We start from the raw sequence: 13564 nt of genomic DNA on the forward strand, positions 1-13564 counted from the left end.
GGTGTGTCACTGTGGGTGTGGGTTATAAGACCCTCATTCTAGCTGCTTGGAAGTCAGTATTCTGCTAGCAACCTTCTGATGAAGATGTAGAACTCTCAGCTCCTCCTGCACCATGCCTGCCTGGATGATGCCATGTTCCTGTCTTGATGATAATGGACTGAACCTCTGAACCTGTGAGCCAGCCCCAATTAAATGTTGTCTTTATAAGACTTAACATTGGTTGTCATGGTGTCTGTTCACAGCAGTAAAATCCTAACTAAGACAATGTTTAAAAAAAAAAAAAAAGTTTTTTTTTTTTTTTTTTTTTTTTTTGCTGTTGTTTAGTTTGGTTTTTGAGACAGGGTTTCTCTGTGCAGCCCTGGCTGTGCTGGAATTTGCTCTGCAGACAAGGCTGGCCTTGAACTCAGAGACCTGGCTGTCTCTGCTACCATTGCCCAGAAAAATAAGAAAATTTTGAGGAATACCTGGGGACTAACAGATCTTCCTGGACTTTAGTTTTTCCTTACCACATGGTGAGAATACCAGCTTGAACAGTGGTGTGCGCTCAGAACAGACTGGAGAAAGGCAAGGTATTTTGAGATCTGGCTCAATACAAAGTTTTATTGCTCAAAACTAGGACTACAGAGAAATTCCCCAACTGCCACTACTCTTCCCTCTTGCAGAATTAAGTAGAATTGTTTCTTTCTCCCAGCTCCCTGATTGAAGGGCACAGCTGCTCTAGCTTCCTAGATACCAACTTAAGCTAAATCACAAGTGTTGCTGGTTGGTGGTTTGCTTGTGGTGACGCTCTTGAGAAAGCCATCTTGCCAGGCGGTGGTGGCGCATGCCTTTAATCCCAGCATTCGGGAGGCAGAGGCAGGCCGGATTTCTGAGTTCGAGGCTAGCCTGGTCTACGAAGTGAGTTCTAGGACAGCCAGAGCTACACAGAGAAACCCTGTCTCGAAAAACCAAAAAAAAAAAAAAAAAAAAGAGAAAGCTATCTTGAGAGAGGAGCTGGGGTCAGGTTCCTCCTCACTGCTATGAATCATTCGGATGAGTTTGTTTTTGAGACAGGGTTCCTCTGTGTAGCCCTGACTGTCCTGGAACTCACTCCCCGTAAACCAGGCTGGCCTTGAACTCAGGAATCTGTCAGCCTCTGCCTCCGGAGTGCTGGGATTAAAGGTGTGCACCACATCACCAAGCCCAGTTTAATGTTTAGATGACTTTCAAAGGGCATCATTTACTTCTACTGAGCCTTTAAGAACAGGAAAGCAGGTCTCTACCTGTAGCATCTCTGGGTTCATTCCTAAGCACCTTTCCTGTCGTATTACAAAATTCCCTTCCTTACGAAGAGAGAGCTGCCTAGAAAATGGCTCAAACAGTGAAGCCCATGAAGAATAAGAAAACAAATTAAAATCAGCACATTAAAACTTGACAACACTGTCCTTTTTGAACACTCCAAGTATTATACCTCCTTGCAGAATTCCTGTGATGAGAAATGCTACTCCTGTTTACAGATGGGAAAAACAGAAGTCCTGGAAAGTTACTGGTTAGAGCTGGTTAGTGTTACAAGAGAAATCAGTTCCTGAGACTGCTTTGTGGGGAGCCGACAAAGTGGCTATCATCCTTGCAGCCATCTTGAGCCATATACCCTGACAAGAGATTTGATTACAATAGCCTACAACAGCTGAGCGCACTCTGGTACCATCTTGTTTTAGATACCCAGGGATAAGAGGACGATTTTGAGTTTGATCTGCGAAGTTCCAGGCCAGTGAGGTATGTGACACGAGTGAATTTTGAGTTGGTAAGTGACAAAATCAGTTCTGTTCTTAAGGGAAGTTTTACCTGGCATTCAGTAGAAGTAAATGTTGGAAGAAACTGGAAGTAGGCTGACAGTTAAGAAGTGCATACAATTGACCAGATGAGTGACAAAGAGGGCCTGGGCCAGGATCCTGACAGTGACAGGAAACAAACCATTTTAGTAACCATTTTAAGCACCAACCCCAATCTTCCAAGGCAAGTAGCAGGTCATACCAGGTATTATTATTGAAAAGGACAGCTGTTTTTAATAGAACTTTCCTGAAACAAAGAATTAAAGAATAAATCCAAGGGCTGGAGAGATGGCTCAGCAGTTAAGAGCACCAGCTGCTCTTTCAGAGGACCCGAGTTCAATACCCAGCACCCACATTGGCGGTTCACAACAGTCTATAACTGTAGTCCTATGGAATCTGCTGTCTTCTTCTGGTGTGCAGATGTACATGCAGACAAACACCCACATACATAAAATACATTTTAAAAAAAGTCTTAAAGGAAAAAAAAAAGAGAGAGAGAGAGAGACTGAGCCCAGCCAGATCCCTGCAGAGTTTAGAACCATCACCATGCTGGCCTTGTACTCTTACCAAGGCACTCTGCCAACTGTGGAGAAGAAATATACACAGGAGACTCAAGAAACATCTTATTAATACAGTATTTATTTGTCTTCTCTCTGTCAAACCCTGAGCCAAGCACTTTCCCCAGACTTCTTGGGGAGGTACAGAAAAAGGAACATACAGGGCAGACGAGACACGAAGGAACCATGGGAGGTGGAAGTGGAGACGCTGCTTCACATGGCGAAGAGGATGAGAAAGGCCACCATTAGGCAGAAGAGCCCCATGGCCTCTGAGAGGGCAAAGCCCAGAATCGCGTAGGAGAAGAGCTGTTGCTTCAGAGAAGGGTTCCTGGGAAGAGGAGAGAAGACTGAATTTCTAGTCCACAGAAGGAAAAGGCCAAACGTCTAAGATGGACTCCTAGAGAATTCTCCTCAAGCTTATTTGTAAATTCCATCTAGGGAGATCCCATTGTCCCCAAACTCTAGCACTAAGGTTACAACAGGGGGTAAAACACGGTAGAGGCGGACAATCTTAGATGCTGTTAACAGCCTGTGTGCAAACATCATTCCTCAGTGACCTCTCCTACCATAGTAACTTAGAACTACAGGCCTGAATACTTAACATTCAAGGCCAGAACAGAATGGAGAATATTCATAATGGCTGGCTCTTTCTCAAGCAGCAGAACCCTAAGAGGACACAGAAGCCAAGCTGCAGGTGGGCTGCGGCTCACACCCTGTGAGCACCAGGACGCTATGGGCAGAGCACTGTTCCAGAAAGCAGGAGAGAGGCAAGGGGATAATTTTCTTTGATCTGAAAATAGTCAAGATTTTTTTTAATGGTTTTGGTTTTTGATACAGGGTTTCTCTGTGTAGCCCTGGCTGCCCTGAAATTCCATCTGTAGACCAAATGCTGCAATTAAAGGTGTGTGCCACCACAGCTTTGATTTGGGGCTTTAAGATGCTGAATGGTATTTATGCTGTATTTATAATATGAATCCAAATAGGACAACTGTGTGCTAACCATGCAAAGTCAATAGATAATTTTAATTTTCCTTACCCTGGTATCTACAGAAGTCTTATGCGCAAGGTAAATCAACACAAACTCTTAGCAGAATTGTGAACACAAAAGTAATCAGGCTTATTGTTTAACACAAATTCTGAAAAAAATAAACCTATTTCCCCAGACATTAAGATATCCTGCTGGTCTCTAGAGGATTAATTTAGTTCTTCAGTGACTTGTCCAGAGGTAGCAGAGACTAAATAGTCCCAGGAGCCCGGGACCAGCAGGCTGGCAGCAGAGGCAGCTGTCCCAGGAGCAAGAGTGACTCCCTGGGATGAGGAAAACAGTAAGGCTAAGGCACTGACTGGGTCGAGCCCAGGGAGGACAGCCTTCTCTGTAAGGGCCAGAGTTTTCACTTGAGGCTTTGGGACCAGAGTCTATTGTCCTAACATTTATTCTAGAGTGTAAACATAACTGTGCACATGACGAAGCACACTGACACACATGGAGCCAGCACCTTAGACTCTGTTGCCCCCCGTGTAAGAACATAGAAAACCTCTTCTTGCTACTTTTAAAAATACTTTTAAAGAATGTAAAAAACTAGGTGGTCATCCAGCACTGGGGAAACAGCTGTCTGAGGCAGCCAGGGCCACAGTTTAACTCAGCCATAGAAAACCAGGTTGTGGTCCAACCGCAGCACTCAGACTTGGATTGCCAGGCCCTGCTCTGTGCTACAGCTGCTCAACACAGCTTCAGCGACGCACATGTGCCACACTTGTGCCACACTTGCACTGTTCACTAAGCACTTGGAATTGCAGGACAGAGAAACTGAAAACCTCAATTTTATGTTGAGACAGGATCTCATATAGACTAGGCTGGCCTAAACTCACCATGTAGCTCAGGCTAACCCAGAGCTGCTGATTGTTCTGCCTCTCTCTCACAACTGTTGGCATTACAGGTCTGTATTATCACACCTAGCATAGTATTCATAGTCGTATTCATATTTAAAAAAAATTAAAGCAAGGTTGGCTGTACATGCCCCTCACTGCCAACATTCAGGAGGCAGAGACAAGCAGGGCTCTGTGAGTTCTAGGCCAACTAGGGCAACATAATGAGGAAACAAAAATTAATATTTATTCATTTAGGTGTGGGTATATATGCATGTGTGTACTCACAGATGTGTGAACACATGCACATGGAGGCACAAGTTGGTTTACTCTTATCTCAAACAAAACCCAGAAACTTAAATAAAAAGTAACAACACTGAGCTAGTGGCCTCTACACAGGACAGTGTAGCTCTAGATTGTCCTTTGGACCATGCAACAGAGCCAAGAGAGGGCCCAGGTACCCTTACCTTGCATAGCCAATGATGAGACTCCCAAAAACAGTACCAATCCCTGCCCCAGAGCCAGCCACCCCAACTGTAGCAGCCCCAGCTCCAATGAACTTGGCAGCTGTGTCGATGTCCCTTGAAATGGCACTGGTCTGGAAGCTGCGGCTAGGGATAAGTGAGGTCAGAGGCCGCCGGACTGCCAAGCTGCTGAGGCTCTGTGACAAAGGCGGACAGAAGGCAGGGATTTTGTTATCAGTGCTCTGTTTTGCTTTGGAAACATTGTACTATTTCAAACTGCTAGGCTGTCAAATCTGATGTTCCCCCCTCAATGGAAAAGTCATTTAATTCCCTGAAAACCTCCCTAAAATGCTGGCAAGATAACTCTTTAATGTAGGAGGTAGAGTTCAAATGCCTCCATGACTCCGTATGGTCTAGAAGTGTTAAGTTTGAGACATGAGCCTGTTCTTGTCCCCCAAAACCTGGTCAGCAGATCAGGCCTAATAATGGAAGCTGACAGAGGTCCATCAAAGCTGGAACTACCAGAGGCAATCACTAACACAGAGAGTATTTACTGCCTTCCATTTCTACCTAGAGCCAAAAGCCTGACCCTTCCTTCCTGAACATCAGTCTGTGGTGACTGTCCTCAGCACTCCCCCTACTGGTTCTGAGAGGTAACCCTCTTTACCCCTCCCCACCAAACCTCAGTCCCAACTCCACCTCAAGGTACCTCATCTGTTGGCATCTGTGGTCGCTTCAACTCCACTGTAGACAGCGGACGACTCAGCAGCTGAGAGGTGCTCCTGATCTAGGGGAATGACAAGGGCAGGAAGGTCAGGAAGGCTGTGGAGGTTACTTTCAGAAGCATTGCATCCAGTAGGATGTTCTCTGAGGCTCCTTCCATTCTTTCAAATTTACTCAGAACCTTAAGTCAGTCTTTCTATATGTTAAAGAGACAGGCAGACACCTTTAATCCAGCACTCAGAAAGTAGAGGAAGGTGGATCTCTACGTGTTCCAGGCCAGCCAGGGCTACATAGAGAGACCCTGTTTCAAAACAACAATAATAATAAAATAATAATGATGATGATGGGACTAGAGAGATGCCTTAGAGGTTAAGAGCATTAGTAAAGACCCAGGTTCAATTTCCAACATCCACACAGTGGCTCACAACCATCCATAACTCCAGTCCCAGGAGAGCACTCTCTTCTGATTTCCTTGGGTACTAGGCACACACATCATATATGTAAGGAAAACACTCATACACATGACACAATTTCCTACCAAAAAAAATCTTTAAAGACAAAACAAATCCTAAAAGACACAGAAATCTTGCTATGTTGCCCAAGCTGACCTTGAAGCCCCAGGCTAAGGGACCCTCCTGTGTCAGTGTCCCTGGTACTGGGACTTCACACATGCAGTATCATTCCTTGTATCAACAAATTCTGAATTCAGGGCCATTGTCTTGCATTTCAGGTTTTGCTTTAAGGAAAGAAAGTGTTCTTCCTTGTAGGTGCCATAGGAGGCCACACTTCTGCTGTACTTTTACCCTCTTGAGAATCAGAAGAAACCTAAGCTCCAGAAATATCTGCTTCACTCAACAAGGGAGATATTTACTGGCAATGACTGGCTCATAAGAAAGCCAAGGATCAGGGTATTCTTCCCTGAATATACGTATCCACCTCTGGAAGATGGACGTGAAGAACCATGTTCAAACCTCACCTCATCCTGACAGCCTTTTCTTGTCAGCCTCAAGACTGCATTTCTAAGATACATGGTAGACAACAGCCAGGCCTTTACAGACAGAATTAAGATGCTTACATACCTCTTCTTGACAGGATCTCATGGTAGGCCATGCTGGTCTTAAATTTGTACCAACCAATCTTCCTGCTTCATCCTCCCAAGTTCTAGATTACAGACATGAAGCACTATGTCTGGCTGCTTCTTCTTTTGTGTGTGTGCGCGCGCACGCGTGCGTGTGCTAGGGACTGAACCCTGGGCTTTGTACATGCCAGGCAAGCACTCTCCACTGGGCTGTATCTTTAGCCTTTTTGCAGTGACTTTCTTTTGTGTGTATTAGTGTTTTGCCTACATGTATGTATGTGCACCTTGTGGGTGCCTAGTGCTCACAGTGACCAGATGACACTGGATCCCCTGAAACTGGAATTACAATGATTGTCAACTGCCATGTGGATGCCAGGAACCAAACCCAAGTTGTTTACAAGAGTAACAGTGATCTTAACTGTTTAAGCCATCTCTGAAACCCCAAATATTAACTTTCTATCAGGTATGCAATATGAGGGCTAAGTTACTTAATGGTTACTTAATGTTTTATTTCTTCACCTGTCAAATGGGTTCTGAGGAGTAAATGGGAAGATACAAACTGGTAAATAGCATGAGGCACAGAGTGAATGCTTAGTAACTGGTACCTACCAACAGCATCACACCCTTTAACTTATGGATGAACAGCTTCCACTATCTTATTCATTTTAAACTTCTAACATCCTGTTGCTTCTGAGCCTAACACTGTTCCAGAGTGTATTCGAGTTTCCTTCCCAGGCTTAAATTCCCAGCGTAAAGTCCTAGCTAAGGCTAACTCAAGCAAGAGTCCCTAGACAATGTATACTCTATCCAAGCTAAGTAACACATCATTTGCTTACTGTGTCTGGCTGGGTTTGTTGAATACCATGAACATACAGTGAAACTACATGATGTGGCTGTAAATTAACTGTCCTCCAGAGAATATGGACCGGGGAGTGCCTAGCAAACATTCACTCTACTAGCAACCATAGCAAAAGATTCTCTTTCACAGAATCTCATTTGCCTTCCCCCGGTCCCTCCGTGAAGAGCAAGGTGTAACAGGCATGTCCAACCTATGGCCACAGACTGCAGGCACCCTAGGGAAGCTATAAAGGTGGCCCAGCACACTTGTACATGACAATGTCATTTCCCTATATTAAAAGTCTGGACATCTCTGGCATTCTCTTATATAAAGAAACAAGGTGTCCTTTAAACTCCTTTCCGCAAGTGTACTCACCAGGGAGCGGGTAGAGACGAACTTGGAGCAGGCATACATTTTCAGGGGTGAGGGGCCAAGGCAGGAGAGCTGGAAATAAGCAGCAGGGTTGTAAACTTTTCTTTGCTTGGTAAACTTCATCCTCACACCTGAGAAGGAGCTCTAGGAAGCTTAATTAGCTCAGAGAGCCAAATGACAGACTTAACGTCATCACTATAGGCGACATCAGAATCCTGAAATCAAATGCTTTCATGGCCTGGACAAGTAGTCACTTGCTCCCTTCTTTGAGCCATTACCCACTTCCATAGCCCCCCGATTTGGGATTGTCAACGTTAACTTTCCCAGTATCCCTTGCTTAAGTTCTTTTTCTTCTTCTAGGTTCAAAAGCATCTCTTCTCTGGTCTCAGTGCCTAGACCTAGAAGCAATGTGTGGTGGCTCCAACACCTGCAATCCCAATACTCCAGAGGCATGGGCAAGACTGCAAAAAGTTCCAGGCCAGACTAAGCTACAGAGTAAGACCTTGTTTCAAAACAAAAAGAACTAGTATTCATCTTTATTGAGCAGAGTATTAGGAAGTATTAGGGCTAGAGCCCAAGACCTTAAGCGTACAAGTCTAGTGCTGGCTGTGCCTTCATCCCTATAGAATCCCTAAACTTCTGGGAGAGTTCTTAGAAGACAAAGTCACTGCAAGTTTTCCAACTATCCTTTTAGCATCTCACTCCTTACAATACCGATTTCTAACTTTAACAGATACAGCCAAGCCTTGAGAAACCCTGGCATCAATCTAATAAGCATCAACTGTAAAACTTCATCACTCTATAAAGGGGTATCAAGATCTCGTCCTCGAGATCCAAAGGAAGAATATGTAAGTTAAAGGTTTAGGACAGTGTTTTCCCCAAGTGAAGTGAGAAGCCCACTTGAATTAGAATTATCTGAGAGGATATACATGTACACACATATGTGTGTATGTGTGTGTGTGTGGTGTGTGCCTGTCACTGGGTCTGCAACATGGCTCAGAGGGTAAAACCATATACCCTATAAACCTAATAAGACAAGTTTAATTCTTAGAGCACACAGTGGAAGAGGTACTTCCAAGAGCTGTCTTCTGATCTCCACCGGAACATGTGTGGCTGCACATTAACACACAATAATTTAAGACATTTTTAGATTTGTATGTATGTTTTGTCTGATGTATGTGTACCACATGCACACCCAGTGCCCAAGGTCAGAGCTGGCACTAGACTCCCTGGAACTGGAGTTACTGATGGTTATGAACCGTCATATGGGTGCTGGGAAACACACTTGGGGCCTCTGGAACAGCAGCAGTTGCTTTTAACTGCTGGGCCATCTCTCCAGCCCCTTAGAAACAAGATATCTGGTCTCAATATTTTAAACAACTTTTCCAATCATCTGTATATTTAAGGTATACAATGATATGGTCTCAACAACACTGAAAGGTTGTCAGTGGGAGAGAAAGGATTACAAGATATCTGGTCTCAATATTTTAAACAACTTTTCCAATCATCTGTATATTTAAGGTATACAATGATATGGTCTCAACAACACTGAAAGGTTGTCAGTGGGAGAGAAAGGATTGTAACTCTGTAATTTCACTCAGAGGGAAGGCACACTGGAGGTAGAACCTAGGACCTTAGCGCACCTAGGTAACCTGTTCTACCACCAAGCTACATCCTCTGCTTTTTCTCTCTGAAGGTTGAATATTCCACAAACTAAGATATTCAAAGTATAGCCTGTTAAACACTACTTCCGTAAGTATACTGACTCAACCTGTCCAAGGGCAGATATGCTATAGATATGCTACTTGTAAATCCTGAATTTTACTTTTAGATCAGTGTTTATCTTCAGGTCTTGTTCTATTTAAAGCTTTACTTTTTGCTGGATATGGTGGAACACATCTGTAATCCCAGCATTCAGAAGGCAGAGGCAGATAGATCTCTGAACTCCAGGCCACAGTATGACCCTGTAACAAACAAGGTCCTGCCTTTTGTCTTTATGTAACCTAAACCCAGACTTGCTGCCCAACTATTCAGGTTCAATTGAGTTAAAACCCAATACTTTTTTTAAAAAAATTTTAGAATGGAGGCTTGAATTGAGGTGATGGCTTAGATGATAGTGTCTGCCACACGCCCCAAGTGCTGGTACCTATGGCAACAGGTGGTTACCTGAAGGTGATTGGCTTGCAATCTGAGTTGATGAGCTTCAGGTTAGTAAGACATCCTGTCTCAAAAAGTGAAGGCGGGGTGGAAATGCCCTCCACACTAACGTCTCAGCACCCGTGTAAGCGTCCATACACATGAATAAAGGGAGGTCTGAAGTTAGGCATGGTGATACGTGCATGTGGTCCTAGCACTGGGGAGGCTGATGCAGAACGATCCCAAGTTTGAGGTAAACATGGGTTATATGAAGACAGTCTTCAAGAAGCCAAAATAAAACGGAAGACGCTTTTCCAAAAACAAGTGTTAACGTTATCACTTATAAAATGTAGTTCTGGAAATACTCTAGTTACTGCCCAGCCCAGTGCTCACTTACAGAGTACTCAGTAAACTATCCTTTAAAAAAAAAAAAAGTACTAGGTGGATTAAATTTACTAATTTACAAATTAACATATGGAAATAGTATAATCTGTTGCTGGCATGTAATAAACCCAAGAGTATCATTCAGCGAGCCCTTCCTGTGGTCACCTAACCTGGGCAAGCCCACACCAGAGCAATGCAACCCTCCACAATCAGAATTCCTAAGTGATCCTCTATCCTGTTCCTTTAACCTTCCCCTCTAGCTGACAGGTATAAATTCTGAAGCTTCCACTGCTCCCACCTTCTGGGCTGCCTAACAGAAGCCTCCATTTCTAGCCCATCATTTAAGATTTTATTTCTAACCTCATTAGCATGTTAGGGCTTTCATTAGAGGCAGGTACTGGCTGAGTACAACCACAGTTTATAAGGAAACACGCCCCACTTCTGCCCTGGCTTTCTCAAGCCACCTGTGCACAGGCCGGTTTGTCTGTTCTGTTACTCTCTAACACGTCCAGTTTATTTCAAACTGAAGGATGCTGACTAGGGGAGATGGTGGCTTTGGACGGTGAACTAGCTTGACTGCTTTGAGCAGCAGAGGTCCTGAGGTTCAAAGTCTGCAAGCTTCAAATAATAAAGGCTATTTTGATTCAGGATGACAGGAGGAAGCAAAGATAAGCGGGGAGACTCTGGGGTTATGACAATGGTGAAAGGCGTGAGGGTGAGCAAAGAGCATCCATAAAGCCTTGGTTCGCGCCCAGAGAGAACACGCACGCCAGCATCTGCCTTCTGCCGGCCGCAAAGCCCCCAACCCCCGTGAGACACCCAAGATGGCGCCAGGCCCGCGCGGTTAGAGGTCATCCACACGAGGAAGGGGCAGCTCTCCGCGCGGGGATGCCGGCAACCGCGAGGGTGCGGGGACCCGGGTGGGAGCTAGCAAGGTCAGGGCGGCCACGCGTCCTCACAAGGGGTACTGCTGCGCGCGCCTGCGCGGCGCGAAGAGGACTCGAGGCCTCAAGGCCTTACCTGCTCCCAGGGTAGAGAAGACAGAGAGGGGCGGGGGCGCGGGAAGCGCGAGAGAAGGCTCTGCGCGTGCGCGACCAGAGTCAACGAGTCGCTTCTGCGTGGAAAGAGTGAACACAAGCTAGAGGATCGGCCGGGGCGCCACAGCTCCCCCTGCCAGGTTGGTGGTGTCTTGGGGGACAAGCACGCCACCTGGCGTCCAACAGGAGAAACTGCAAAAGGAGCCCACCGTGCTCGGAAGAGCCGCCAACTCTGCACAGAAGGCCGATCCGCAACGTGTGCAAAGTGTGGACTGCACAACATTTGGAGTCTTGGACTCGAGTCCCCTTTCCGAGCATGCGCAAAGAGGGGGTTACCAAAAACAATCCAGCCTACTCGGAAATTGCTTATAACATACAGTAGGGATTGGGGTTCGGTGCCTAAAATGTAGCAGGGGGAAATAAAGTCACAGAACTCTTGGCTTCCTGTCGCCCTCAGGACCCTGGCAACATTGGGTGGGAGATGAGAACTGCTCAGTGCTATCAGCAAAATGCCACGGCTGTTTCTGGTTTAACTTATTTTTTGTCTTCCCCATCTCGCTGATGAGCAGAAAAAACTCAACATCTGCGAGTCAGAAGACTGGGGATAAACAAGGCCTGAATCTCCCTTTTGTGAATCCTGGGATCAATTAGGGATAACCGCACCTGTGGCCTGCAGGAGGGGTTCGAGGTCACCCCAGGCGACCAGTTTACCTCTGTCAGGCTTGCTGGGGGAAGCGAGCTGGAATAAGCAGTCGCAAACAAGGTGCTCTCCCCAATCCCCTACTTTTCTTCAGTGTCCTTTCGTCCGTCCCTCCCCTGGTGGCGGTGGGCGGGGGCTTTCCAGCACGAGTGCGGGAGCAGGCCCTTTGTGTGCACGCAGGACCAGACGAACCTAGAAGCCGGCTGCAAGGCCGACCCAGCCCCGAAGCCCGGCTGTCCGGTTTAGGGTGCTTGGACGCAGCGCGAGAAAGACGGGAAGAGCTCACCAAACCACCATAAAAAAATAAAAAGAAAGCCGCGGTTGTAAATAAAGGCAAATCCGCCACCCTCTGAGGGGCCGTTTGTCCTCCCCTCCTTGGCCCCGTCCTTCCCGCCACCCCCTCCCGGCCCCCGGCCCCGCGGCGCCCCGGCCCCGAGCTCCTCCATTTAATCGGATTTGGGAGAAGGGGAGGATAAATCACGGCAGCAGCTTTACGGTCCCGGAGGAGAGGCGAGCCGCAGCCAGGCACACCCCGGCCGGCGATAAAAACCGCCGCTGAAAGCCCACGGAGCAATTTCCCGGGACCCCGAGCGACGCCATTACAGGAATGTAATTTTGCCCGGATGAGGCCCCGAGTTTAATTATCCTCGCGGAGGAATTTCAATGCGGCCAATCCATCTTGCAGGCGGGCGGCAGAGGGATTTATATGGGCCCGTTATTTCACACCGATCCTCCATCTGCATTTTTATGGCCCTGAGCTCCTGAAAGGGAGGGAAAGTGTGGGGAGAAATGGAAGAAGAGGGTGGGGGACTCCCCGCCTTTCCTAAACCTCGGGTTTTAGATGGATTAGGATTCTCACAGGTTCTCCTGAGGTCCCCAAATCTCCCTCCAGTGCCAGTTGTTGACCCTGGCAGGGGTGGGTCCGGGATCTGTAAGAAGCAACAGGTATTTTCCAAGCACTAAGCAGTGTGAGATGCTGTGTGAGAAAAGGCAAATCCGCCACTCTCTGAGGGGCCCAGGCTAGCAAGGGCTTAGGAGTTGATCTCTTGAGGTTCCCCGAACACCCCTCCCCGCCAAAAACCGAATTCCTTTTAGCTTTCGGATTCATGCCCTAAGAGGCACAATCTATAGTTCTTAGGAGCCGCCACCGCCAAATGGTGTTGCAGCTGTTGGTTGCGACAATTTAGAGAATCTCGTATATCACTAACAAAATCCCGGAGGAGGATGAATCAGAAAAGGGGCCTGTGAGGAGCTAACCCTAGCTCCTCCTAAAAGTTACTGCAGAGTCTGATAATGAGTGGTAGGATTCAGACTAGGCAAACCTGGGTTCCCAAATCACGTGTGACCTTGGGCATGTTATTTAACCCTTTTAAATCATTTTTTTTCCCGTCTTCTTTTAAAATTGGGTATAATAACAGCGCTTACTCTGCAGCCTATACTGAGATAATAATGTACATGAAGCTTTTAGCAAAGGGCTTGGTACTCAGTAAAAGTTCAATAATCTCCATAATCATTATCGTTAGTATTATAGTTAGGATCATTGCAATTCAATTCTGTCATGCTCCCGTGAGACTGTTTATTGTAAGGGCCCTTGCACA

The 13564-nt window shown here is 46.3% G+C and overlaps 1 protein-coding gene across 1 annotated transcript; it reads right to left on the reverse strand.

Moving 5' to 3' along the window:
* Nucleotides 1-2432: 2432 nt before the first annotated feature.
* Atp5mc2 (ATP synthase membrane subunit c locus 2) lies at nucleotides 2433-11342 on the reverse strand. The gene is made up of 5 exons (XM_034517290.2): nucleotides 11250-11342; nucleotides 7713-7781; nucleotides 5408-5485; nucleotides 4702-4895; nucleotides 2433-2696 (listed from the first exon to the last, which is right to left on the reverse strand). The coding sequence occupies exons 2-5, from the start codon at nucleotides 7749-7751 to the stop codon at nucleotides 2582-2584; spliced, it is 426 nt and encodes a 141-aa protein (XP_034373181.1). The 5' UTR covers nucleotides 7752-7781; nucleotides 11250-11342; the 3' UTR covers nucleotides 2433-2581.
* Nucleotides 11343-13564: the final 2222 nt, after the last annotated feature.

The sequence above is a fragment of the Arvicanthis niloticus genome, chromosome 13, assembly GCF_011762505.2.
Source record: "Arvicanthis niloticus isolate mArvNil1 chromosome 13, mArvNil1.pat.X, whole genome shotgun sequence".
NCBI classification, from domain to species: Eukaryota; Metazoa; Chordata; class Mammalia; order Rodentia; family Muridae; genus Arvicanthis; species Arvicanthis niloticus.